Source organism: Protomyctophum parallelum (assembly GCF_964188405.1).
Source record: "Protomyctophum parallelum genome assembly, chromosome: 9".
In the NCBI taxonomy this organism is placed as follows: domain Eukaryota; kingdom Metazoa; phylum Chordata; class Actinopteri; order Myctophiformes; family Myctophidae; genus Protomyctophum; species Protomyctophum parallelum.
This window is the reverse complement of record NC_139706.1, coordinates 18,420,594-18,447,973: the sequence shown is the minus strand read 5'-3', so window position 1 is coordinate 18,447,973 and position 27,380 is coordinate 18,420,594. Positions and strand designations below refer to the sequence as shown.

Sequence of the window (27,380 nt, the reverse complement as noted above, 5' to 3'; positions counted from 1 at the left end):
CACAATTGTATTTTAATTAATGTGTGTGGGGAGGAATAATTTATTCTCAGTAGACCAGCCTCACTGATATATCAATAGCCTTGTAGCGCCCACCTGAAGAGAGGGTGAGATTATATGGCTTGCGTTCGGCTTCGGCTCAAGGTGCTCCAGTTCGTCCGTGGTCAATTGGGTGGTTCAAGACCTTGTGATGACTGGTCAAACTGCCCAGGGGACGTCGGCCGTCTTGATCCATGGTCCCTCCTTTCCTTGAGCAAGACACTCCCCAACTATTCCTGTCCTGATGAACAGGTTTGTGCATGTCAGTGACCATGGGTATTCCTCTGCTGTCGTGTGAAATTAATGTGTGTATGACTGGTTAAATAAGTATGTTGTAAAGTATGTTCAAAACCGCTCTCAAAGGGCACATAAGGCTGCAATTTGAAACTGGTCGGAGTCCTGTAAAATCTGATTCCCCCACCCACACCTTTTTTCCCCTCACTCACTGTATGTTTTTTCACTTTATACCTCCCCTATGATGATTTTCTGTTTTAGGCTGCTTATATAGAAGTAGACCGATTCCGTACCGGTTTCATGGTCGCAGCCTACGTATTTCCTGTAGGCGGACTCGACGTAGCTGCGGGGGTAAAACCCTCACCAGGCGCACATCTTCCACTACAGTGAACGGCAGAGTGACTGATGTTAGTTTGCCTCAAACTTTACTCCTGTACCTGCTTTTTTACTAACACTAACATTACAAAGATGCCCAGAACATCGAGATGAACCTGTGTAGTTTATGGCTGCTCCAACAGTAGTGGCAACATAACAAATAAAATAAAACGGAATGTCTATATCCACCGCGATGGCTGAGACCAGAGCCATTGAGCAATGGTTGAGACAAAGCAGTGAAAGATACATAACGCCAGTCTTACCCAATACCAAATATTTCTGTTTTATTAACACAAGGCTGCTGTACTTTATACCTCATACTTTAAATGCTTAGTATGAGGTATAAAATACAGCAGCCTTGTGTTCATAAAACAGAAAGATTGGGTATTGGGTAAGACTGAAATTATGTATCTTGCAGGATTCTTCACTGCTTTGTCTCAACCATTACTCAATGGCTCTGGTCTCAGCCATCGCGGTGGATATTAGACATTCCGTTTTATTTTATTTGTTATGTTGCCACTACTGTTGGAGCAGCCATAAACTACACAGGTTCATCTCGATGTTCTGGGCATCTTTGTAATGTTAGTGTTAGTAAAAAAGCAGGTAAAGGAGTAAAGTTTGAGGCAAACTAACATCAGTCACTCTGCCGTTCACTGTAGTGGAAGATGTGCGCCTGGTGAGGGTTTTACCCCCGCAGCTACGTCGAGTCCGCCTACAGGAAATACGTAGGCTGCGACCATGAAACCGGTACGGAATCGGTCTATAGAAGTGTATACCTCTCCAAATGTTATGATGAATTGAACATCTAGTGGACCCTATTGTAAACAAGTGTAATGCTTTATGGTGTCGTCATAAGCAGTTAACAGCTGTATTGAGTTGTACTTGAAATGTGTCTGTAATTCTCCAATCTATTAATAAATACTTCAATCAATTAATCAATCAAAAGCCGTTCACACCACACGTATAGGGTCGCAGGCTTCAACGCGTCTAAAGTGGGAAAGTGGTCCGCAACAGCAAATCAAATTATATCATAATGATAATAATAATATATATATAATTATAACGATACTGGCCTGGGCATGGCATGGCAGTCTGTCAAGTTCAGTTGCGGACAACTGTGACATTCCCTGTCCACGTACGTTGGCCGGTTCACTCCAGTGGAGTCAAGTGGACAAATAATAGTTGTGTAACAGCCAGAATACTTTGACCTACTACTGAGGAAGTGCATGCAGCATGGGAGTGTAAACATATGGTAAACATTACAGAGGAAACTTCAAATCGAGCTGCGCGGCGCTCTGCTTACGATTACAAACCTCTTCCAAAAACATGTCGATCAAAGCAGACTACGACTGTATAGTAATTGGAGCTGGAATTCAGGGCTCTTTCACGGCGTATCATCTTGCAAAAAAGAACAAGAAGACTCTTCTACTCGAGCAGGTGTGTGAGATCATGATGCGTTGTTATTTTTGTCTCGTTCTGACGAGCAGACGAGGACTTCATTATGATCACAAACAAAAATGCAAACTAGCTTATTATTTTGTAGCAAGAGGTTGTTGAAGTGTTCAAGGAGAATGTGTTTTAAAACTTAGCTTTCTACATTCTACAACAACACATGAAACTTCCTCTTTTATGATGGTTAAGTATTTCACTCACCCGAAATGAACCCTCAAGTCCTAGAGTTAATTACACGCAGGACTATTCACTTGTACAGGACAGGATTTACCTTGCGTGACCTTTTTGTGGACTAGCCTATCAAGCAACAGCTGTGAATTGAAACATCATTTTGTATACAGCACAGCACAGCTGCACTGCTGCACAGGGATGCATGGCTAATTAAGTGTCCATGACGTTTTCCTATTAAGTTTCCTCTAAAGTGTTGTTCTCTTGCTGACACTTTATTTCAAATGTATGCATGATGAGACATTCCCCCAAAACCCTAGCCTCAGTCCCAGGCTTACTTATCTGCCAAAACCCATGTAAGCTATAATATAGCTGCTGCAGCAGTACATGGAATGAATGAAACCTTGTTTGCCTCCTTTAGTTTGTCTTGCCCCACTCCCGGGGGAGCTCCCATGGCCAGACACGCATCATCCGCAAGGCATATGATCAGGACTTCTATGCTCGCATGATGGAGGAATGCTATCAGCTGTGGTCTCAGCTGGAGAGAGAGGCCGACAACGTCAAACTGTACAGGTAAGCAGTCTCTGCTGAAGGCGAGTGAGAGAGAAAGCCATTAAATGGAACATAACAAAAGCTTTGCCAGAACACTGAGATTTGTCACATTCAATGTGCTATGTACGCACAAGAGCAGCAACTCAATCTATGGGAGCCATAAATGCATGACTTTCTCATTACCTCCAGCGTCAGCGATTCACCCCCAGACGGCTCCCATGCCTTTGACTGTGTAACAAGGTTTTATTTATTTTTATCTCCCTCCATCTCAATAAACCCCTAGCTGATTTTCATTCGCGGAGTGCAGGGGAGGTATTTGTGTGCTTATAAATATGACAGTAGCATCAAAGTGCCCGGCCGGGGCAGCATCTCTGGGCTTCGTGCAAGTACAACCTTTTTATTTTTTTATTATTATTATTTATTTTAAGCTTTGTCAGTATCGGCAAGCCACATTACAAATTGATTCGTGCAAGGTGGTCCATAATAGATCACGCTACCAGCCATGCCCACATAATTTCCCCCCCCGAGCATGCAAGTGATTCTTTAGCCCCGCCCCGGTGCTCTCATCCTGGACTCGTGACTGATGGGGCCACATCTGAAGGCCACCTGTGCCCTTGAGCTGGCAAAAAAGAAGAAGGGAAGAGCCCGACAACAAACGACTGCGGCACAATGAGGGATGTTGAGGGGAGGCTTGCGTGAAACTTTTTGAGCAATGCCTCATGCCTCAGTCGTTCCTCTGGCTTGGGGGATAGATGGACCCCGCTGAAAATGGTAGGAGCTAACCCAGAATCCATCTGCCAACCCTGTTGGGTTGGCCACACACACGCACACGCGCATGCGCACACACACATGCACATGCACACGCACGCGCGCACGCACGCACGCACGCACGCAGCGAACCAGTGCTACTCATCACCTTCCCTGACAGGGGCTGCACTGGATCATGAATCATATTTATGATTCTACACACACTTACACACATTTTCTCCCCCTCTTTGTCACACACATGAACTTGGTGCCATATATGGTACACAGACCATACACACACAAACACACACACATTGGGTGGCGGCATACTCATAAAATTCTCTGATGAATGGCCGAAGCCTTTAGCTAGTGTTGCCTATGCGTCATGGCTGCTGACAGATGTTTGGAGCAGGCTTTAGAAAACACTGTTGGCAAAGGACAAGGCAGCCATCAATCAGGCAGATTACTGAATTAGGCTCTGTGTTTCACAACCTCTCACTTTGGAACTCAATAACTTACCACGGGGCCGCTACTGTATGCTCTGCCGTATTCGCCATCTGCAGTCAAATGTCATCAGTGGGTACTCATTACATGTTAGGATACCGTTCACCGGCCTCATTTACAGCATGCCTTACAAGCTATTGATTGGCTGTCACGCTGGGATTTGCCAATAATAAGGTGTCATATACAGTAAGTGCACGTGCTGTGATAATGGTGTGGGCAGCTTTGTGAAAGGTAAATAATGTAGGTTGTTGTGGTGGGTCTTCTTTCTCTGTAGGTTAAATCTTGCTTGAAGACAGCTACTGAGCTAAGGGATACGTGTATTTATCCTCCTATGAAGTGAGGGTATTTGCTGCTACATGATGCGACAAAGGTCTCAACCTGAGAATTAAACCCAGGATGTTGCGGTTATGAGGTCAATGAACCCGCAGCCAGTTGAGCCACCAAGGCATACATACAGTGAGCTATTGACAGTTTCAGGAGCAGAAACTAGTTACAGGACTGAACTCGCCTCCATATTGAATGCTCTTGATCAATCTGCCTCAATCATTCTCTCAAACCTTTCCCAGCTCTCCCTTACTTTTCAACTTTGGAATATTTGATATCAATCGTAATTCTGTTCCAAAGAGATAAGATTTTTTATTTACTCTTATACTTAGTGTAAAAGTTGCTTGTACAATTATATAAGCAAGTTAGCTTAGCATTGATGGCAAAAAGGCACAAATGCATGTAACACTGAAGCACTTTGAGTCACTCTTCCATAGGTAACATGTATATTTATATTAGCAACACCGCTGCAGTGCCACGGTCAGCTGGGGGTGGGTTGGGGACAGGGTAGGGGAAAGCAGGGTGAAGGGTCAGAGTCAGACCAGATAGGTCAGATTCACCTGACCTGTTGTTGACAGATAGTTCAGTGGACTCAAAATGGTTGCTTCTCCAGTCCTGAAATAAAAGGACCACTCATTGATGTAATTCGAATGTGGATCTGACTACACTGACCTTTTTCCTAAAAAAACCCAAAGTGTAATCTGACCATTATACCAGCATTTGTTATGATGAGCAACAGCTGACCCTAATGACCCATTCTGAGAGGCGCGCGCGTGTGTGTCCTGGGCATGACATAACTACCACCGTTAATGTGGTAAGTGAGTTGCAGATAAGATGGACTGTGTGCTTCAACACCATCGCAAGCCTGCATACACCGATGGAGTATACAGACAGCTGACGCTGCTACTGGGAAGAGAGGCGTGGGACCTGGCCTTCCAGTGGTGTGTCCGTCCGCTGTCGGAACAACAGTGCATTTCGGGCCCATGGGATACTCTACACAGTCTACAGAGAGCGATATAAAACCAGGCAGGCGGCAGTGCAAGAGTGGACTGGGAACTTTGTTTCTTCGGGCGGTCCAGCCTGGGACATGCCAGCCGACTTGGTTGTTGTAGACAGGATTCGAACTTAGGATACACTATACACAAGTAAGACGCGCAAACGCGTGAAGCGAACGCAGCTCGTGTGTGTGTGTGTGTGTGTGTGTGTGTGTGTGCTACAGCTGCGCCCTGTGTGTGTGTGTGTGTGTGTGTGTGTGTGCTACAGCTGCGCCCTCTCGTGGCGGGCGGGTGGTGTAACAGCGGGACAGACACACAGACAGACAGACATTCAGCCCTTGCTGTCATAGTAAGTGGCTCACTGCGTTCGCAACTACTTGTGCCCATGGAATGCTGGGTGACATGACATGCTTGTTCTTGTTCTATTGCGACTGAGGACAATTATGCCTTGATTTTGTGGATGTAACTTTGCTGCACCTGAACTATTTATGTCCTTGTATGCAATTCCCTTTGTATGGACATAAATAAAATGTTAAAGTTTGTGTGTGTGTGTGTGTGTGTGTGTGTGTGTGTGTGTGTGTGTGTGTGTGTGTGTGTTTGTGTGTGTGTGTGTCTGTGTGTGTGTGTGTGTCATGTGCATGGGGGGGGGGGGGACCTTAATGTCAGTGACTGGCAGCTGGTTCAAATCTTAAAAATCTGTATTTCCAGTTTTCGTAAGGTGGCATATCTGTTTCCTGCTCCAGTTCAATTTCCCCATAGTTTGATTGCCTCATATGTCCAAATCTGTTACTTTCCATGGATTGAAATTCAAAAATATCAAAACTAGCAGATCTACAAGCGCAAAACGTTTCAAGCTTGTGCATCTGCTACTTTTGATGCTTTTGTGCGACACTGTAGTATGTTCAAATAGGGCATTCATTTATGAAACAAATCATGAGAAAGTTAAAATATGGATATATAAGAGGTTTCCGCCTGAGGTCAAACACTACCAACTGCCGTGGGTGTTCCGTGGCAGATGGCAGATGTCTGGTTAAAACCTGCTGGCGAGTCAATCGAAAGAAAGTTATGCGTCTCAGGTCGTTATTCTGCTCTGCTCTCCTCCATTCTCACTCGTACAAGGGTTATGCAAAGAAGGAAAGGACATCTACAGTATATGAAGGTAAATTTGATTTGAGCACTCAAACTCACTGAACTCTGGACCTGTATCCTGTAATAATAATCCACACACGTACAAAGTAATCAGATTTTGAAGTCACGCGGAAGAAGATTATTCACGCACGTGTAGATTGACAGTTGCACGACATCAATTGTTTATTCTTTGTGACTTCAAATGTCAATTTACATGTGTATGCATATTTTATGCAAATCTACCAGCACATTTGGCAACATATCTGCCTTCAGGTAACATCCTTTCCTTCTTTACATAACTATAGTTCAGTCAGACAACTCTTAGAGTGAATTTAGAATATATATTTATTGAGCATAGATATATGAAGCATAGATTGGCGTCAGGGCTCTGTCCCTATTCATTCCCTGTAACATTAACATTTTAGTTAAATTATAACTAAGCCAAGTAGAATTACAGGGAATGAATAAGACCCCCATGCAGGGGGATCTAGAAACAGCCTGTATACAGGTGGATGCTGGGGAGGCGGTGGGATTTGCAAAAACGTCATGAGCAGCAGGTTAGCAGCAAGCGAGGCAGGGAGACAGCAGCAGCAGCAGCAGCGGCGCACGACCGCACAGCAGGAGAGAAGCCAGGAATGAGCAGGTAGGCAGATAGCCGCTTTAAATAGCCACTCTGATCAGGTAAAGAGTGCATGAGACTAGTATAGCTAGACTAGCTCACAAGTTGCCTGCCTGAGGCGCAGCCATGGTAAAGGCCTATTCATAGTCTGGATTTTCGGTGGTGAGGTGACCACCGCTCCGGTGGTGAGCTGACCACCGGAGCTGAAATAACTGGAGCGGTGGCGGTGGTTTGCTCTTCACCGCGGCTCGTGACGTCATGTTGTAGTTACCTTCTGTGTGTAACCTTCTGAAAACTGGGACTACAGTTATAGAGCTGATTATGTAATGGTCTGTTCTCTCCCTTCCATTATTCTCTCTATAGGCAGGTTTATTTTTCTGGTAGACAGAATTATTGTCATCGTCAAATTAGGAATTTTAACAACTTGACATTAAAGGATAAACTTTTTTTCCTAAGAAGCTCTGCAGGGATCAGTCAGTGGCTCTTATAAGCATTTTCCCATCTCTCATTTCCACATCAACTCAGAATTTATACTGTATCACAATCAATTTGCATGATATAAAGAGAATAGGATTTAGGCTTTAAAAATAATCCTTTAACATTTTCTGTCACTCACTGTCGTCACCCCCCCCCCCCCTCACAGACAAACTGGTCTTCTAGTTATGGGTCCTGAGAAAAGACATGAATATCAGGCGATGAAGACCACGCTGGAGAGTAACCGGGTCCCCACCGTGCATTTGTCACGCGAGGAGTTCAGCCAGCACATCCCCAACGTCAACCTGGCTGATGGAGATGGAGCGATGGTGGACACCACAGCCGGAGTGCTCTTTGCAGACCGTGCGCTGAAAGCTGTGCAGGTATGCAGCACATAATGTATGAAAAACGCACTCCGTACCGTAGGTTTCATGTCCAGCGATGCCGACATTAGCTGTGCACGCACAGACAGACAGACAGACAGCCTAAAAATAATCTGGCCTGGTGGAGATCATGTGGTATTCACCACAAGGAAGTATACAGTAGTATAAGGTTTTTCCACAAATAAATATGCTTCAAGGTTGTCAGGTTTCATGTCTCTAGAGAAGAATGCATGTGATTTAATTGATAGTTACTCAGGTCCAGTAGTGATAGTTAAATGTTTTCAGTAACTAGTTACAGTTAGTTACTTAATTTCAAAAAGTAACTCAGTTACTTTAATGATTACTTACAACAAAAAAATTATGCGTTACTGTGAAAAGTAACTTTTTAGTTACAGTAAAAAGGGTTCCCACTCCCAGGCCATAATGCCCTCATAGCCTTCATTGTCTCCACCAGGCCGAAGGCATGTGGGGAGAGTATGTTTTGCACTCCGTCCGTCCGCGTGTCCGTCCGTCCGTCCGTGTGTCCGTGTGTCCGTGAACAGCTAATCTCGGCCACCGTTAACCCGGTCGATGCCATATTTTGCACACACACTCCCTGGATGCCAACCATGAACCTCTGCCCCAAACTTTCCAGAACGGCCTGTTATAGCGCCACCAGGAGGCCGCTTTGTGCAAAACAAGTTTTTGCACAGTACACCTACAGATTTTGTCCAAACATCATGCAAATTGGTACACAGTCTCTCTAGAGCCATTCAACGAAACGGGTCTTTCAGATTTATCAGACTCCATCCTGATTGGTTAAGATTGGCTTCCAAAGTTCACAGGAGTGCTCAGTTTCAAACAAAATGCTGCAAATCATGAACACATCGCGTGATTTCCGTGAAATTGTGCACCCACATTCCCACTAGGCCGAGGACGAAATGCCACATGAACAATTTCAACTCAGCCTCAAGGTGGCGCTATAACTGGCCGCAAAGTGTTTTTACCTCTAACTGCACGGATCTGTGGATAACCTGGTGGAGACCTGTGCCCAGAAGGGCACTTTTTCTAGTTTCAGTACTGTTATTGATAATGATAATAATACCAGGGGGGACTGGTGGTGATTTTGATGACGCTATGCCTATCAATACACTGTTATAGCAAACAACAACACAAGTATAGGCTACAAACAACAAAACATGGGGGTTCCTCCACCGCTCTGGGACCAAAACCAGACAAATAATTAACAGGTTTGATTATTACACGCATTATTATGCACGCATGCACACGCGCGCAGCCTCTTCCTGTGTCTGTCTGTCTCTCTCACCCACACACACGTCACACACACACACAATCACACACGCTTGCCGTGGGAGTCGCGGGACCGACACAAACAAACATGCGCATGCACACGCACGCAAGCGTTTTCTGTCCCATTTGCCGTGCCAGGGGAGGAAGGAGGTGGACTGCCGTTGGATGAGTCTGGGTCTGCACACGACTTACATTGAAACATTCTTTTCTTTGTGCTCGACGACAAAGGTGAAGTAGTGAGAATATATCCATTAGCAGAAACACGATTTGGGCTCCGCCATGACCGTCTTAGTAAACACAAACACATCCACAGCACATATGTCACCGCGCGCCACAGAGTAACGCACCATGTAGTAACGGTAACCGAGTTAAGCGTTAAACTGCCGGAAATGACGGCGTTACAGTAACGCGTTACGTCCCGACACTGCTCAGGTCAGGTGTTTGGTATCTCTGAAATGTACTGAATAGTTTACATTGTGTTGATGCCTGCTTTCTTTCTGTACCGAGTAAATTAAACAATGCATGCATTCATTCAAATAATTGCGATTAATTACTTAATCGTGTTTTTTTACGTTGAACATTGGAACTTAAAATTTAGTTTTTTAGGCTTCATAATCACAAATAGCACCGGGCAGATATGACAAGTATACAAATAAATTATGGACACAATTAATAATATAGCCTACTTTCAAGAAAATGTAAAAATAGCTACAATCTACAAGCTTTGAACATGCCACCAAGTGACGTGTTTTTCTATTTTTGAAAAATGTTATATGGACATTATTTTCAAATTATTTTTTCAAACGATTATGACGATTATGCAAAATAATTGTGATTATCTCAAATTATTGTGATTAGGCGATTGTGCAATAATTGTGGCAGGCCTAATTGGAGGAGAACACCCTGTTCTGTGCCAGATCAAGCAGAAATTTGACAGTCCTTTATATTCAACTGCCTGCATAGAATTCTCACCCCTTTTGTGCAATGCTCCAATTGCCAGTAAATTACAACGTGTCATAACTGTGATAATAGACATCTCAAGGCCCATTCTGAACAGTGCTTTGCGTTTTGAGAGTGCTGATCTATAACACGTTAATCTGTCTACTACGTGTCACCAGTGATCCGCTTCAGTCGGTCGGTTGAATTATCTTACCATTATCTTAACTCTCCTTTCTTTCTCTATGCATAGAAATGAGACATTTTCCTGAATGTTCAAATTCTGGATGTGTTATTTGTCTAAATGAGGCCAAGTCTGCAGTATGTTGTCACGGTACGCTCCTCTGCCCTTGGACTTTGTCTGTGTTTTGGGTCTTATTACTTGTATTTGTGTTCTGTACCTTATTTTGTAATAGTGTTCTGTGATTTCCTGCCTTGTCTCACCCCCCTGTATTAGTGTAACCCTAGCCACCTGTGTTCTGTTGTCTGTTAGCCTATCCCATTGTTGTCTCCACCAGGCCGAAGGCCTAGGGGGAAAGTATGTTTTGCACTCCGTCCGTCCGTGTGTCCGTCCGTCCGTGTGTCCGTCCGTCCGTGTGTCCGTCCGTCCGTCCGTGAGCAGCTAATCTCGGCCACCGTTAACCCGGTCGATGCCACATTTTGCACACACACTCCCTGGATGCCAACGATGAACCTCTGCCCCAAACTTTCCAGAACGGCCTGTTATAGCGCCACCAGGAGGCCGCTTTGTGCAAAACAAGTTTTTGCACAGTACACCTACAGATTTTGTCCAAACATCACGCAAATTGGTACACAGTCTCTCTACAGCCATTCAACGAAACCGGTCTTTCAGATTTCTCACACTCCATCCTGATTGGTTAAGATTGCCTTCCAAAGTTCACAGGAGTGCTCAGTTTCAAACCAGGGGGGCAGTCAGCCAGATATTTCGTGAAGCCTCATTTGAAATCGGTAGTTCATATAATGGCCTGTTGTGGCGCTGGACTGGACCCAAAAAGCCCCATAGCTCCATAGAGGCCCATGTATTTTGGCCCAACTTCACCTAGACTGTATTACCTTAATAAACATGGTCATGAATACTTTCTTCTTCCAGTCACTAGTTTAAAGTCTCATTTCTAATGTCATAATATTCTTTTTGGAAAATTATGGTCCCATTAATTAAAAAAATGACCATAAAGAAAAAAAAACATCGCGTATGTTCTGAGGGGCGTGGCTACCGTTACAGTCTATGATCGGGATTCCCCTCCCACTCGAGTCAAAATAAAAACCAACAGAGAAGAAGGGGGGAAGTCCCGCCTCGTTGTCTGGGCAGCCAGTCTGGTACCAAACGGATCTAGAAAGATGGCGACTTACAGTGCAGGAATAACAGGCTTCATTTTACGTCCATGTTAGACCCGGCGAACGCTTTGTCCATACTTTTTTACAGTCTTTTCAAACAAAATGCTGCAAATCATGAACACATCGCGTGATTTCCGTGAAATTGTGCACCCACATTCCCACTAGGCCGAGGACGAAATGCCACATGAACAATTTCAACTCAGCCTCAAGGTGGCGCTATAACTGGCCGAAAAGTGTTTTTACCTCTAACTGCACGGATCTGTGGATAACTTTGTATGCCAACTCCCTAGAGGCCAAGGAAAAACCTTTGTCTGGAATTTTTCACATCTGCTCTTTATAGCGCCACCAGGAGGCCCACATATGTAAAACACATTTTCTATTATTACTCCTTCAGATTTTATCCAAATTTCACGCAAATCGCTACACATGATCTCCATAGTCATGTGATCAACACAGCTTTGTTTGATTTCTCATATTCCATCCTGATTGGCCACGATTGGCTCCTACAGTTTTCAGGAGTAGCAAATGGCCACAACTCCTCAACGCAGCGTCCGATTGCGATGAAACTGTGCACGCATATTCCCACTAGGCTGAGGAAGAATCCTGGTGGAGACCTGTGCCGATTGGCACTTTATCTAGTTGATTGTGTGTTTCAGTTCACCTGTGTGTAGTTAGTCTTGTCTATATATATATGCCCCAGTGTTTTCAGCTCCTTGTCAGTTCGTCGTCGTGATTGATGTGGTCAGTTCCTTGTGTTTCAGTCTGTTATTCCAAGTCCTAGTTATGTCCTAGTTGTTTCACAGTGTGCTTTATTGAGTATTAAAACCACTTGAATTCACTCCTCTGCCTGTGCCTGGTTCGTTCTGCACCTGAGTCCTACACCTCCAGAACCACATCGTGACATACAGTATGTCCTTGACCTGGCTTATCAGCTTTTTGTACTGTAATTAGAAAAAGCCATATTTGCTTCGATGTCAAGCTAGTCCAGACTTTCATTATACAGTAAGTTAAAGGGTTGACTCTTGTGCCTTACTGGCGCATTGCCAAATTCTGACCTTTGCAAAGGGCACCGCATATTAATCATTAAGTGCAAATGCTCCTCTTATCACCCATAACGAATAGATTTTCATGTATAGTTAATAAGTTACCATAGTGCCAGGTCACGAAACCTCTATCCACAGAGCTTCCCCTGTGAAGTCCCTCGCATTGTCTGAAAATGTATTGAAATTGAAATATATTTACAACTAAGATTTTGTTAGATTATAGAACAATCTAGACTTTTTCTTTTTTTTACCGTTGCATTGCATCACCCTTCTTGTAGATTTTCACTATTCATTTTTTTTTCATCGTAATCGAGACAATAATCGTGATATTGATTTTAAGTCATATCAGCCAGACCTGGCTAGCACAGATACACAACCTCTTTAAAACCATGAGGTGCAGAAGATATTAGATCAATGGCATTCAGAAAGCCTGGCAGACATCTCCGACTCCAGGTAGGTGGACAGATGCCGCTTCGCTGATTCATTTGTGTTTCGCTCAGACTGTCGCTTGACAGGCTCTACTTTTTTTCTACAACTTTCAACTTTAACCCTCTTCACTCTCGGGATGGGTTCAGCTCAGACGAATGCGGGGGTGTTTTAATATTCGTGAGTGACTGCTGCATTTTAAAATCAACCGTCACATTGCTTTTGGTCTTTTAATCCCCAAATTTGGTCTCGAATAACACGGAGAGAGAAGAACGGGCAGCATCAAAGGTAATGCAAATGAGGGACTGTCAACTGGTTCTGCAAACACATCATCAGCACCAACAAAAGAAACCTTAGCAGGAATATATTCCATTGACGTATTGATTCTTCTCTCTGTTCCCAGGGGCAGTTCCACAAATTGGGTGGCGTGATTAAAGATGGACAGAAGGTGACGGACATCACGCCTGGCCCTGTTGTCACAGTGTCGACGTCTAGCGATGTGTACCGAGCAAAGAGCCTGGTGATCACAGCCGGAGCGTGGGCTACCACCCTGCTCTCCAAAGTTGGACTGCAGCTTCCACTGGAGGTACTGAACAGCATTCACTTCAGGTGCTCAGTGATCATAGCTAGTGTTGTAGTCCCACACTGTTGGTCTCAGTGGTTCAATGGGGTTCCACTTTGGAACAACTGCAAAAAGGGGGTCCCTCACTGGCATCTTTTTGGAGTTTTTTGCCTTTACAGTCACATTATACTAATCCACATAGTGTACATTTACATTGCGCTCCATCCAGCAGCATAACTAGACGTCAGTAGGCCCCCACGCAGAACCCCCCCCCCCCCCCCCCCCTGACACAGTTGTGTTGTCTGCGTCACGCTAGTTACGCCCCTGGCTGCATCTCATTTTAAGCTACCGTGTGAAGAAAGCTAAGATAGAGTTGCCACCTAGGAGGATCTACAATGAGCTCTTTATGAATATTTATATATAATAGACAGTTCAGTAAAGAGTAAACTACAGACAAACAGCAATTGGTTGTGAGACCACATTTATGGAAAAACTCATATGTGAGCTCTACATTTAATCGCTATGACGGTATTAGGATGGTTATCTGTTCATAACACCAGAAAATTGCCGTCTAACTGATTAAATCCAGGTTAGCGAGAAAGCTACCAGCGGTTCAGGTAATCCAGCTGATTATCAGAATAAAAATCGAATGATTTAAAAATTAAAACATTACATTATAGAGCTGGACATGATTGATTTAAAGTGTATAGATCTATTGAAAATCACACCTGTGTGAAGTGAGGGGCGCTCTTATCATCATACATCATCTCATTCCGAACAATCACAATTTGCGTCCTCACGTTCACCTTCGATGTTTGTTTAAACAATGTGTTTACTTTACACGGGTGCAGTACTTAGTTTAGAGTAGTCATTTGGTTAGACCAGTCATTAGTCCTACAACTACAACCTATCTCAAACCCTCACCCTAACCCTAACCTCTCACGGGGCAGTACACCTAAACCTAACCTTAACCCATGTCTAACCAATGACTAGTCTAAAGTAAGTATGCACCCCATTTACGCAAACACTCAAAACTGGCCATTCATTGTCAATGGCGTTCAATGTTAGTGTTTGCACAAACACTCAAAACTGGCCATTCATTGTCAATGGCATTCACTGTTTGTGTTAGAACAATGTTTGTGTTTCGAGGACATCTACACCAGGGGTCCTCTCTGTGGAGGCTGGGACCAAGTGTTCTTTGTGCCTCAACACAATACCTCTCATTTGCTGTGAATTTTTGGAGGGGAATATTTTGTGAAACATTTTATTTCCATACTCTGCACCCCAGTAATGGTTGGTTGGGAGGGGATCCGATTTGTATAAGCTTGCCTTGGTTTGACTGTACTAAACAGGCATAGAGCCCCGCTCTCCGCTGGCTCATGGGACCGGACCTTAGTCTTTTTCAAAAGTTATTAGTGGACCTTCAGCATTTCTAGTTGAGTACCCCTGATCTACACCATAGCAGGTGCAGGAGCACTGCGGCCTGCATTATGGAGGACCCCACTCACCCAGGCCCATGAACTGTTTGCCCCGCTCCCCTCGGGTAGGAGGCTGTTAGGGCCATCAAAGCCAGGACTAAAAGGCTCAAACGCAGCTTCTACCCGGGGACTGTCAGGCTACTGAACTCTTAGGTCAAATAAAATGCACTTTAGCCGTTTTTAATATTTTTTAATATGCTGCTCAGTTTTAATGCACTGCACTTTGGGATTTTATGCTTGTTCTTCTTTTATTGCTAGGTTTTAATATACACTGCTGGTCCTGAGTACGATTTTCGTTTTAAATGTGAAATGACAAATAAAGTGAACCTACGCAAACCCTCAAATCTGGATACATTTTTAAATTTAGCAAACACTGACTACGAGTCCAGACTGCATGCATTCAGGCAGGCTAAAAGCTGAGAGCTATGACTGACATTCCCTTTGTCTTTCTCTCTGGTCGTAGAGAGACACTTGGGGGAACGGACCTTCAACCTTCTGCTGTACTCTGTTTGTTTAAACAGAAGCAAAACCATTACAGCAGCTACACTGTCAACTCCCTGGTGTTCATGTAACTATGGCAGTGTAAAAATGGACCCAAAATGGTCAGTTTCTTGTCTACACTTGCAGAGTCAAATGAACACTGAGGATTCTACTGTGTATCTTTACGCAGGAAATACAGTAGCTCAGCCAATCTCACCCCCCCTCACAATATGCCACACAAACTGAAAATAACAGGTGATGGAAAAACAAGCAGGCAGCTGTTTGAGTGCAGAATTGGAGTTGGTATTGGAATTGCATTATTCAGGCTAGTGGGGCTGGCCACGCCTGAGTGAACTGGTAGAAAAGCTGGGTATGTACCAGTATGTGCTCATTGGCTCGATGTGGTTGCGCCGTCTGAATTTTTATGGTCCCTCGGAACGGGAGAGCAGAGGGTTAGTTCATTAAACTGAAAGCTCCTGAACACTGTGTCCTTATTACCACCCTCACACATGGACATGATTGGTACGAGTGTGCATGCAATTAATTTAATCCTGATTCAATCTGCACCACCACAGTGCTGCTTTTGTAATTGCACGTGTATTAGAGACAACAATGTGAAATTAATAGATAATATAATATTTGCTGGTGATAAATGAATCTGCGTGTGCTGGATTTGTGTGTATAAAATACACAGCTGTCTCTTACAAAACGATGTCCACGGATTGTCCTAGGGCTGTCAAATAATCAATGAATTGGTCGACCAAGACATTGGTTGATTAGTTGTTTTGTATGCTTATTTTCCCATGCACATCTCTTGTAAACATTTCATTCTACCAGAATCTAAAAGGCCAATAGCCGTTGTGAAATCAGGAATTCAGGTCTCAACATCACCAACCTGAAAAGGCTGGTCTCTGCATTCATCCTATGACAATTAGTCGAATAAGAATGTATTTAGTCATGCATAGACTTCTCGGTTTCAAAAATACCGTTGGTTAGGGCCGGGTTTGGGCTGATGATTTATGATACTGTAATTGGTCAGGTAATTTTTCATTGCTTGCTCTCTCCCACCCGGGTGTAGTACAGTAGGTGATTAGCCCAAACTATGCAAATTATGTAACCTTTTCTGCTAATAACCGGCATTGGTGGTGTGTTGGTTGGTCTCGGGCTCAGTATTGTATGTGATCGGGCTTCAGCTCAGTCAGTTCGGTTCAGGTTTTAATTTCCAGGCCTGTTAACTCATTTTGGTGTTTTAAGCATTGTTATACTTTTATTGAAAAATAGCAGATCTACAAGCTCATAGCATGGCACCGAGTGCCGCGCTATGAGCTTGTAGGTCTGCTATTTTTGAAAAATCCTGAAAATGTAGTGCAAATCTTTGAATATATATATATTCTTTCAGAGTCAACGTTTTTAACTCAAATCTTTGCTTCTGGGGTGTTCCTGGAACAACATATTTTCAGATGGACGTCAGCGGCCAATTACATATAATCTCGGGGGTCCTTGACAGGAAAATGATTGAGAACGACTGACATAGAAACATGGGTTTTTCAGAAAACTGTCAGGAAAAACATAGAAAGACATTTGTAGAATCGTTCCCAAGAACTCTAGTGGAGCATATACCACTGGATCGTCCTCATCGCTGTGATCAGGGCCAGAGCAGTGACGGTGTTCCTATATCCTCGACAGGTGTTGCGGATCAATGTGTGCTACTGGAAAGAGAAGGTTCCCGGGTCGTACCATGTGGAGCGCCGCTTCCCCTGCTTCCTGCAGGTGGGCAGCAAGGAAGGCGAGCATCACATCTATGGCCTTCCTTCCAACGAGTACCCAGGCCTGATAAAGGTGAGCTATAAAACAACCCAGTACCCACGGCAACGCATTTCAGCCACCCCATGCGGTGGCTGAAATGGTATCTTAGATGCCAAGAAAGGAGAGAAGTCTTAACACAATCTGTGCCAGGATCGTCAGGTTACGTTTTAAGCAGTAAAACCCCCTGTGCCAAGACGTAATTTTACGTTCTTTCATTATTATAGTTTATTTTTCTTTTGGATTAAAAAAGAATGTTTTTTCTGACGCGGACGCAATGTGCACATGGATGCGTCCACGGTTATTAATTATTTCAATTGTCCCCATATCTCTGGCAACTGCACTGCGTTTCTGTTTAACAGGTGGGGGCAGGTTGGGTTAAAAGTAATAAAATAAAATACAAATAAATAATAATAATTCTTGAACTATACACCAAATCCAAATGGTCGAAAAGTGAAAGAGGTGTCATGGCATCATCACGTTTGTTCATTATCACTAGTGTGTACATTTCATGCTTCAGTGGGGCTCTACGTGACTTTGATTCATGACGCTAACGTGGACTGCCAGGTTGAAGTAAGACCATCTAAAGGCTGCCAACACTTTATATGCTTAGAACATCCCTCAACTCTCACTCTGAACATAAAAACTTAAAAGATGGTGATTGCTTTACATCTGCCAGCAATATTTGTTTTACCCTCAACTCAAATTCATGTAGTTTGGGGCATTAGTTTTGCTTTGGTTCACTATTTGGTCTATTTTCGGCATGATGGCGAGCCTGCAGGAGTTTTGAGGCTAATGGCACACAACATGCAACGCAAAGGAGGGGTGGAGGGGGGACAGATGGCGATGCCACATCATATTATTCACCCTGGGACACAGTCACTGGTACTGTGTCTTGTGTAGGCCCAGCACCAGCATGAAGTGAATGGGGGGTTAGAACGGAAAGGGGGCAAAGCTTTTACATAAGTAGGTTATAATTCGTCTTTGAGATGTGAAGTGTGAACAACTGACCTGACCTTAATAGTACATCATGGCTATAATATGAAACAAGAATATTTTGGGAAGAGCGTCAGGTCACCACTCACCACCTAAACCGATCCGGTGGTGGGTTTAATGTAATTCATTGATATATTAATAGCCTCTGAACAGCTAAATAACACAAGACTACCGTTTCAAAATCAAATCATATTTCTCTCTGAGCCGTGGTGAAGCCAGCATTAAACCTGTGTCCTGGGGCGACCCACTAGCTGAATTGTTAGGGCACATACTGTACCACAAGCACATAGGGCGCAAGGTGCCTTCTTCAGCGTGTCCCTGGTTTGAGTTACGGCCAGCCGGACTGTTTGGTGTGTGTCATTCCCCTGCTCTCTGTCCGCCTTTCCTGTCTCTCAGTGTACTATTAAATAACCCAGAAAAGAAAAAAAGAAAAATGTGAAAACTGTGTCCTCTCCTCGCACAATTCTGAGAATCAGAGCACTCATGCCATGAGGTTCAAATATAATAGTCCTGAAATAACAAGCGCAACAGTGTGTTTTAGAACTATGTGTGAATGCCGTTTGAACAGTGGAAAAGAGACCGGCTCAGATCACAGCTTGACACTCGTATCTCGGCCAATTATTTGGTTGTTTTTTAAAACATTCTGTAGTGTACATGAAACTGAGCCCCCTCAGTTGTACGTTCTGCACAAAAGTACAACTGAGGGGGCTTTGCCCACTTTTCGCACAGTTCTTTTGTCTTCAATGTTTATCGCACGATTTTGTAACACATTTTTTTCACCCGGTGCCAATTGCCTAAGCTGTAATCCTGCAGGGCGCTACTCTCCCTCTGCCAATCTGGGGAGAGCCCTTCACTGAGCTCATACACATGCTTCCTTCAATGCATGAGGAGTTAGCAGGACACTTCTTAGGACATACAGTAGCACGTGGAAGGGACACGTTATTCCAACCAGTTCCTTTCCCCTCCATCAGGCGCCCCGGCTGACCTGGGGGAGGCAGTAATAGAGACCAGGATTACGGCATGTTTTTTTAGAGGGTTTTTTTTATTTTTTTTACATAAGACATGCATACATAATGTGGAATGAACCAGAGTATTTAATTATAATTTGTGGACTTTCCTTGACCTTTTAATGTTTTTTTTATTACAAGGGTTTGTTGAATACCAATTCTGATTGGTCAATTGGGGGCAGCCACAGCTGGGGAGCCAGAGCCCCTGATTGTCCCAGGTTCCCAGACCAGCAATGTGTCCATGTGTGTCCCTGACCAAGACTCTTCAGCTTTCTTACCTTTATTTTGGTTATTAGGTGCTATTTTGTGCAAAAGTGCATTATTGGCTATTTCCCCCAATATAAGCCCTCAATGGGGGTTGGGTTTTTGTGCTAATTCGCTTATTCGAAATACGTAGTGTGCCGCTTGATTTTTGAGCGATGGAAATAAGCGAATTAGCACAACCTCTTTGGTGAAGACGTAACAACTACGAGTAAAGGTAAGAAAGCCTTCTACTATATGGAATTCTCCTTTAACCCCTAATTGATCCCTGAGTGCCGTAGACCAGCTGCTCGCTGCTCCTAGTGGTTATAGGAGACCTTCTGGGGACTCAGATTATAGGATGGATAAATGCGGACAAATGTCACGTAATGTGTGAAAAGCAAAGACACCCCAAGGATTGGGGACTATTCTAATTAAGGTATTCTGCGAATCGTATAACGTATTGGAAGTATATATATATATTTTTTTGTAAGTATGTAATCAGATAATAAATTTATTTCTAAATGAATATTTCATGTCAGAATATTGATTTAGCTCATAAGTAGCCGTGTAATAAGACGGTGTACAGCAAGGCTGTCATTATTGCAAAAAGGCGGGAACCCCTTTTGGTGTTTTAAGCATTATGTTATACTTAAGTTATTGAAAAATAGCAAAGAGCTTGTAGATCTGCTATTTTAGCAAAATTGTGAAAATGTGGCGCAAATCTTTGAATATATATTTTTCGGAGCAAATGTTTTTTTTTTTTTTTTTAAGATATTTTTTTGCGGCTTACGCCTTTCATTGGTTTTTGAAGGGACAGACAGTAGGCTGACAGAAAACGGGAGAGAGATGGGGGAAGATGTGCAGTAAAGGCCGTGTCGGGTTCGGGAATCGAACCCGCGGCACACTGCAACTGGATTACCAGTCGGGTGCCCAGACGGTTACGCCACCGCCTGGTTAACGTTTTTAACTCAAATCTTTGCTTTTGAGGGGTCCCTGGAACAACATATTTTCAGATGGGGGTCGGCGGCCAATTTAATATATTTTTGGGGGTCCTTGACATGAAAAACATGGAAACATGGGTTTTTCAGAAAACTGTTTTAGAAGACATTTGTAGAATCGTTCCTAGTTCTAAATGGTTTAATGTGTCAACACATTTCTTTAGGTGTGCTACCACATGGGTAGTAAGACAACGCCAGACGAGAGAGACAAGCAGACGGATACTTCGGACATTGACGTCCTGTCGCGATACATCTCTCGCTGCTTCCCTGGCCTGGACCCTGTGCCTGCCGTGGTGGAGAGCTGCATGTACACGGTGGGTAGAAGACATAAGACAGCTCCATGTTTCCATTTTTCACCGCTGTGTCAATTATCTAATGTGATCCTGGGCTCTACATACCCTCCGCCAACCTGGGGAGAGCAACGGACTTTAACTCATGCTTCCTTCATTCATGCATGAGTGTCCAAGTCGCTCCTTTACACCTGACAGGGGGGAGTTTCCCTGGTTGGACGTAGCGTGTGGAAGGAACACGTTATTATATTTCGAACAGTTCCTTTCCCCACCATCAGGCGCCCCGGCTGGCCAGGGGGAGGCTGTTTAGAGACCAGGATTACTGCATGTTTTTTGTGAGGGTACCTACCCTAGGGGACACGGGGAGAACATGCAAACTCCACACAGAATGGAGTCTAGTTTTAGTCGACTAAATATCACAAGATTTTAGTCGACTAAATATACAGTTGATTTAGTCGACTAAAATGTATTTTGGCGAGCCTTTTTTTTCACTTGCTGAAAATAGCAGATCTACAAGCTTGCTGCGACACGTTGTGAGCTTGTAGATCAGCTATTTTTTTTTTTTTTTTTTATATATTTTTTTTTGCGGCTTACGCCTTTTATTGATTTTTGAAGGGACAGACAGTAGGCTGACAGGAAACGGGAGAGAGATGGGGGGATGACATGCAGTAAAGGCCGTGTCGGGTCCGGGAGTCGAACCCGCGGCACACTGCGACTGGATTACCAGTCCGGTGCCCAGACCGTTACGCTACGGCCTGGGCCAGATCAGCTATTTTCAGCATGCAACCAGGTGTAAAATTACTTTTACTGGATCTCTTGTCCACTAGTCCCTTCCTGACATTTTACTTTTAGTCTAGTTTTTATCTATTGACGAAATTGTCAATATATTTAGTCTACTCTAAATAGTCAGTGAAAAAAGGTAGTTGACGAACATTTTTTGTCTTAGTTTTAGTCGACGAAAACAACATTGGAAAGCACATTTCTTCGACACAAATGCAGAAAATGTTTTCTGTTATACTGTATGGGTTTGTCTGTACTGCATGTTTGCATATCCCCACAAAAGTAGACCAATCACACAGTACAGTGATTCTCAGTTTAATGCGTTACAAGAGAATGGACAGTCATAAACACCACAAAACAGCGCTGGAGACCTGGGAGTGAAAGAATGCATCTCCGATTTATTTATAATATATATATTATAAATACAGTACTGCTTAATGTCACTGAAGCTAATGATTCATTCACAAACTGCGCACCTCCCTGTAGAGTAACTTATTATCGGGCTCAGAGGCCACGCTCATGCTGTCGTTGAGTACACCTACACTATGTACACTTTGTACAGTAACATGTCTGATCTAAAAACAACAATATAACAGCAATAATAGGTTGATAAAAACTAGCCTGTTGGGAGAATGGCATTTTGAGAGAAAAGGCAAACCGCCCAGGGGCTTCAGCACCATGGACAGAGCCAGCAGTCACTGAATATAGTAGAGCAACTTACTTTCACCGCTGGAAGAAACTGCAGTCACTCAATGTTAATGGTATTATTTGTAGTAGATAACAGAGTAGCACAATTTGAAATTTGCACCCTATGGCCATAAAAATGATGAAGTCTGTGTGTTTGACTAGGATTGCTGAATTCCAACAAAGACCATAATGCTTTGGTGCACAGCCACTCCTTGTGGAGAGGGGGGAAGCTGCATCTCGGAGGTGTGATGACTGATGGCAATCTGTTGCCATGAACACGACTAAAATATCCAAAAACACATAATTACACACATAAAAACCCCATTGAAGTGGCCCTATAAGCAGAATATAAAGGCATTCCGATTTATTCATTGGTTTATTATCTGTTCCGCTCAAACCACACCTATCATACAGTATGATATGATCACTAGTGGTACATTCACTTGAGATGTATACATTTTTTCCAAGACGTATGCAAAATTACGTATTGATGAAGTGGATTTTCCATGCCCATTATTGTGCATTTAAACGTTGCTATAACTTATAAGGCATTGCAAATAATGTCAAGATAGGGACCTACTGTATGTCTTGTTTCGCTGTGCTAAGTAAGAAGCAGCAAAGGACATGAATGCATTATCAACTCGATAGATGTGATATTTCATGTCAGAAATATACAGATGGAGCAGGTTTGTCAACACCTGTGGTGTGATGTTTTCCGTCTCTGTATGAGACAGGGGTGTGAGATTGTCGAGGACATTTGGAATAGACATTCTGAGCCGTCTTGCGTCATGCGTGTGTGCGTGCGTGTTGAGTGAGGGGTTGGAGCTAAAAGCAGCCATTCTCCCCTCAAGCAATACTGTACACTGCTAGAAAGAAAAACCATCACTCCAGGACAGCAGGATTTCTATGACCTTGTCTACTGCTTCTGAAAATCACAATAGTCCTGCTTTTCACAATGCAGTGTGCAACAAAATGAGTTTGTGCACTAATCTATAAAGATTATAATAATATATATACTGTAATATAGTGTATGTGTCACCTTGGCTTTATCAGAACTTTAATGTTGTTGTAAAGTACAGTGATTACCTTTTGTGAAAGGGTTTTTGAAAGGTTTTAGCAACATTGGAAAAAGAACCTGCATGTCTCTAGATTTCACTGAGTTCTTTCACTGATAGAGAACATAGTTAGGTTTTATTTGTCTAGATACAGCTGTAAAACCCAATCATATTACCCTGCTGGCCCTTCATGTAATAGTCTCTCTCTTTTCTTCTTCTTTCAGATGACACCAGATAGCAATTTTGTGCTGGACTGCCACCCCACCTATAGCAACGTTGTGATTGGAGCAGGCTTCTCAGGTGTGTAAGTGCAGTAGTGTTGTGTACCTTGTGTACAACAGTTTGTGGGTGTGATGATAGCGTCTCCAAAACATTTCCCTCATAATAGGTGGGTCGTGGTATAAAGATATTTGAGAACCCCTGCTCTGTCTATACTACACTGTACTATAATCATTATTATTCTACACTAAATGCTCATTATTATCACTATACAGTATATACAGTATAGTATATATTGACCACCGGAGAGACTGGTGGCAGCCAGAATGTAGACGCCGGCACCTGGGAGCAGTATGGGTTGGCGCCCCAGCCTGTATCTTCCGTGAGGAAGAAGCCCAACAAACCCACGGTGAGGCCTTTAGGAGGGCCATTTAAGCCGCAAGCAGAGCCTGCGGCACCACTAAGGGCAAGGTGGAGCCTGCAGAACCATTGCAGAATCCATTGTTTGGATCCGGTCCGAAACGGAGCCGAGAAGGATTTGACTGTTTTGACCAAAACGGCGCTGATCCGATCCGAGATCCGGACCCATAGTGTGTTCTCTGCAATATTATATGCTTTAACATGACATGAGACTGCTCTCTATGAGCAACGTGCACCCCGCCGCCTCTCCAGACAGCGCAGCGGAGGAGGAGGGTTGCAAACTTGCATAGGCTATAGTGCATTTTTGCGCACCGACATTCTTACCAGAGCTGTTGACAATCACAACAAAACTGTCCCACATTTTTCCTCCGAGGTGGAAAGCCTGGTGATGCGAGGTTAGTCCCAGTCCCACATTGCTTGTTGCTTTGCGTTTCACCTCGCTCGCTGAAGGGGGCCGCCATGATTGCATTAATATAGCCATGTGTGTGTGTGTGTGTAGGTCCTGGCAGAGTAGTTCTGTAGGAACGGATTGTGTGGCCCTGGTTTTTCCCTAATGGGACTGATCGAGGGTATAGTTATACTGGGACGTATGTCGGGACTTGATCACTTCGGCTGGGTCACCTGAGTGAGGGGTATGATTTTGGGAGACCCGAAACCCCCATGACCTTGGGATACATCACTGAGGATGCGTCCCAGGTGCATCCATGCGATGTATTATTATTTTTATGATAATAATGAGCATATAGTGTAGAATATTAATGATAGTCTATACTACACTGTACTATGATGACCTCTATACTACACTGTAGTGCACCTAGCAGTAATTCTAGTATGTTAAGAAGTCGTTTTCAGAGTAAGTACTGCTTCGACTGCTATTTGTAAAATGGAATGACAGATGGAAAGCCTTCCACAGAAGTGGGTTCGATGCACTTCACACTGTGTTTAGAGTTGCTGTTGCAGAATAAGCCCCCCCCCCCCCAGCAGCCCTGGACACAAAACCAAGTCCTTCTGCCAGAGACACAGTGTTAACTTTTAATGAGAATCTTTCCTGAAACCCACAGTGAGAGGCGGAGGAGCTTTGACTGTAGGTCTGGACTTGTGTTATTGCTAATTAGCATGGAAGTGAACCCAGCAGACTACCCCCCCTCTGATGGTGGGGTGCTCCCAGAGGTTCTGTCGAATCTGTCGGGGTCTCATGGCATTTCTCCATCTGTTCTCATTGTCATCTTTTTCAGCTCATTACATGTGTAATTAATTCTCTAGACATTGCAGTGTATGGCTGGCTAGCTGGCCGCTAGAGGATGGGAGCATTCATGCCTGGAAATATAACCAACAGGTTCAGGAAAAAAGTCTTATCGAGCCATGTAATCGATTACTGTAGACACGGATTACAATCATGAGGAAATGTGTTTCACATCATGCCAGACTGTACACTGTAGGTGCAATGTCACTCGCAGAATGTTTCGGGTTGGTGTCACATTACAGTACAACGTGATGATTGTGCTGCATTCTACTGTACAAGCTCACGACGCAACGCGTTGAGAGCTTATAGACTGTCCATTTTCGCTAAAGAGATGGTGTAGCAGGATCCCTGGGGCACCCCGGTCAATGAAGTATATAGGGTTTAAGGGGTTCATGAAGAGCCAGAGAATCATATACCATGACCCCCCCCCCCCCCCCCCCCCCCCAGCACGTTATATTAATTTGCTGATCTGCAAAGAATGAAAGACGGTCATATTTTTAAGGTAAAGAAGCAAAGTAACATGCTGGATCGGTTTGCAGGGCTTATCTGTATTACTGCGGAGGAAATAAAACTCCCCCTCCTACAGAACTCTGCTTGCATTTGTCATCAAAGCCAGGCACAAGTGCTTTAAAGCAAGTCCTGGGGGGTTGCCATGGTTACAAAGTCACCCAGTGGGCTTGGCCAGCCATTGAGGGCTTCCATTCTGCTCCTCTGGCGAGATGAAAACGCACACGTGCCCAAACTGTCAGAGCCAAGCTTTTATGACTTCAAAGCCCAGCAGTATCCAGCAGGAGCTGAGAGACCTTTGTCAGATGGTAAATGCGCTGCGTTCCTGAAGCCCTGTTGACATTCACAATTTGCCTCTCAGACCTTAGCAACAAGACGGCGGAATGTCAGAAAATAGCCTCTTTTTCCAACCTCTCTTCTAGGCCGGAGCATATAATATATAGCCATCACTAAGGAAAGGGACAAATCTCCCAGAACTTAGTGAACTTAGTGATTGGTTGTCTTCCCTAGGTCACGGCTTCAAGTTGGGACCAGTCGTTGGCAAGCTGCTGAGTGAACTCAGCCTGGGGGAGGTGCCTTCCTATGATCTTTCACCCTTCAGAATGGCACGCTTCCAGGCACATCGCAAAGCAGCTCTGTAGAACCTGTGTTGTCGGCTGGGAAACGCCTTCTTTATGTGCCTGAATGGAAGATCTATGATTCAAACTATAATAGGAGTATTTAAAGCACTACATTTTAATTTGAATGTAGTGATTTTTTTTTTAAATCACACCTGTGTGAAGTGAGGGGAGCTCTTATCATCATACATCATCATGACGTAAAATAGACGCATTGATTCGTCCGATCAAGCTCACGTGCCATTCACCTTCATTTGTGCGGATCGCCCGTGTATCTCATTTCGCCTCTTTCCCAAGCGATTCGTCGCCTGGTTTAATTGAACATCCACGCCTATTCCACGCCATATAAGGCAACGGGAAATAACGCGGTGGTCCACGATGCATCACACCGCATGAACTTGTTGATCAGCTGATTTTGACAGGCGAGTCTCTCGCATGGACTTCAGACCGATCTAAATCCATAATTTTTTAATGCCATATTTAGCCAATAAGACGGCAATGTTCAATGCTAAGAGCTAGCTAGTAGCTAGTAGCCAAAAACCTATGCATGCGCGCCCCCGTATCATGGAGGAGTAACGTCAGGAGAAGGCTACTCTTTGGCAGCCCCTAGCGGACCGGACCAGTTCTACACAATCTCTCAAATCACTGAATATTGCTTTAATGATTATATCTGGTTTCAGTATTTATTTACGTTGAGCCAAACACGTTAGGAACGCCTGTACTAGAGGTTCGGGCCACTACGTGACCCTCACATCTAGTAACCTAGGCCTGCACATCGGTTAGGCTACAATATTGACTATATACTATTATTCGTCAAAAGACAAACCCTCTGGTACGTACAATGAAAAAGAGGGGTCTGTAGCCAATCACAGCGCTGATAATGTATCATGCGAAACCTGCTTCATATTTCTCAACAATGCTACGTATAAGTCATGAACCTCAGAGGTAAATAC

General features: G+C 43.9%; 1 protein-coding gene across 1 annotated transcript; it reads left to right on the top strand.

Moving 5' to 3' along the window:
• Window positions 1–1,971: 1,971 nt before the first annotated feature.
• pipox (pipecolic acid oxidase) lies at window positions 1,972–26,451 on the top strand (the record flags this gene model as incomplete). Its single annotated transcript, XM_083773523.1, has 8 exons — window positions 1,972–2,082; window positions 2,687–2,838; window positions 7,778–7,991; window positions 13,446–13,628; window positions 17,249–17,401; window positions 20,774–20,923; window positions 23,646–23,721; window positions 26,321–26,451. The coding sequence occupies 8 exons, from the start codon at window positions 1,972–1,974 to the stop codon at window positions 26,449–26,451; spliced, it is 1,170 nt and encodes a 389-aa protein (XP_083629649.1).
• Window positions 26,452–27,380: the final 929 nt, after the last annotated feature.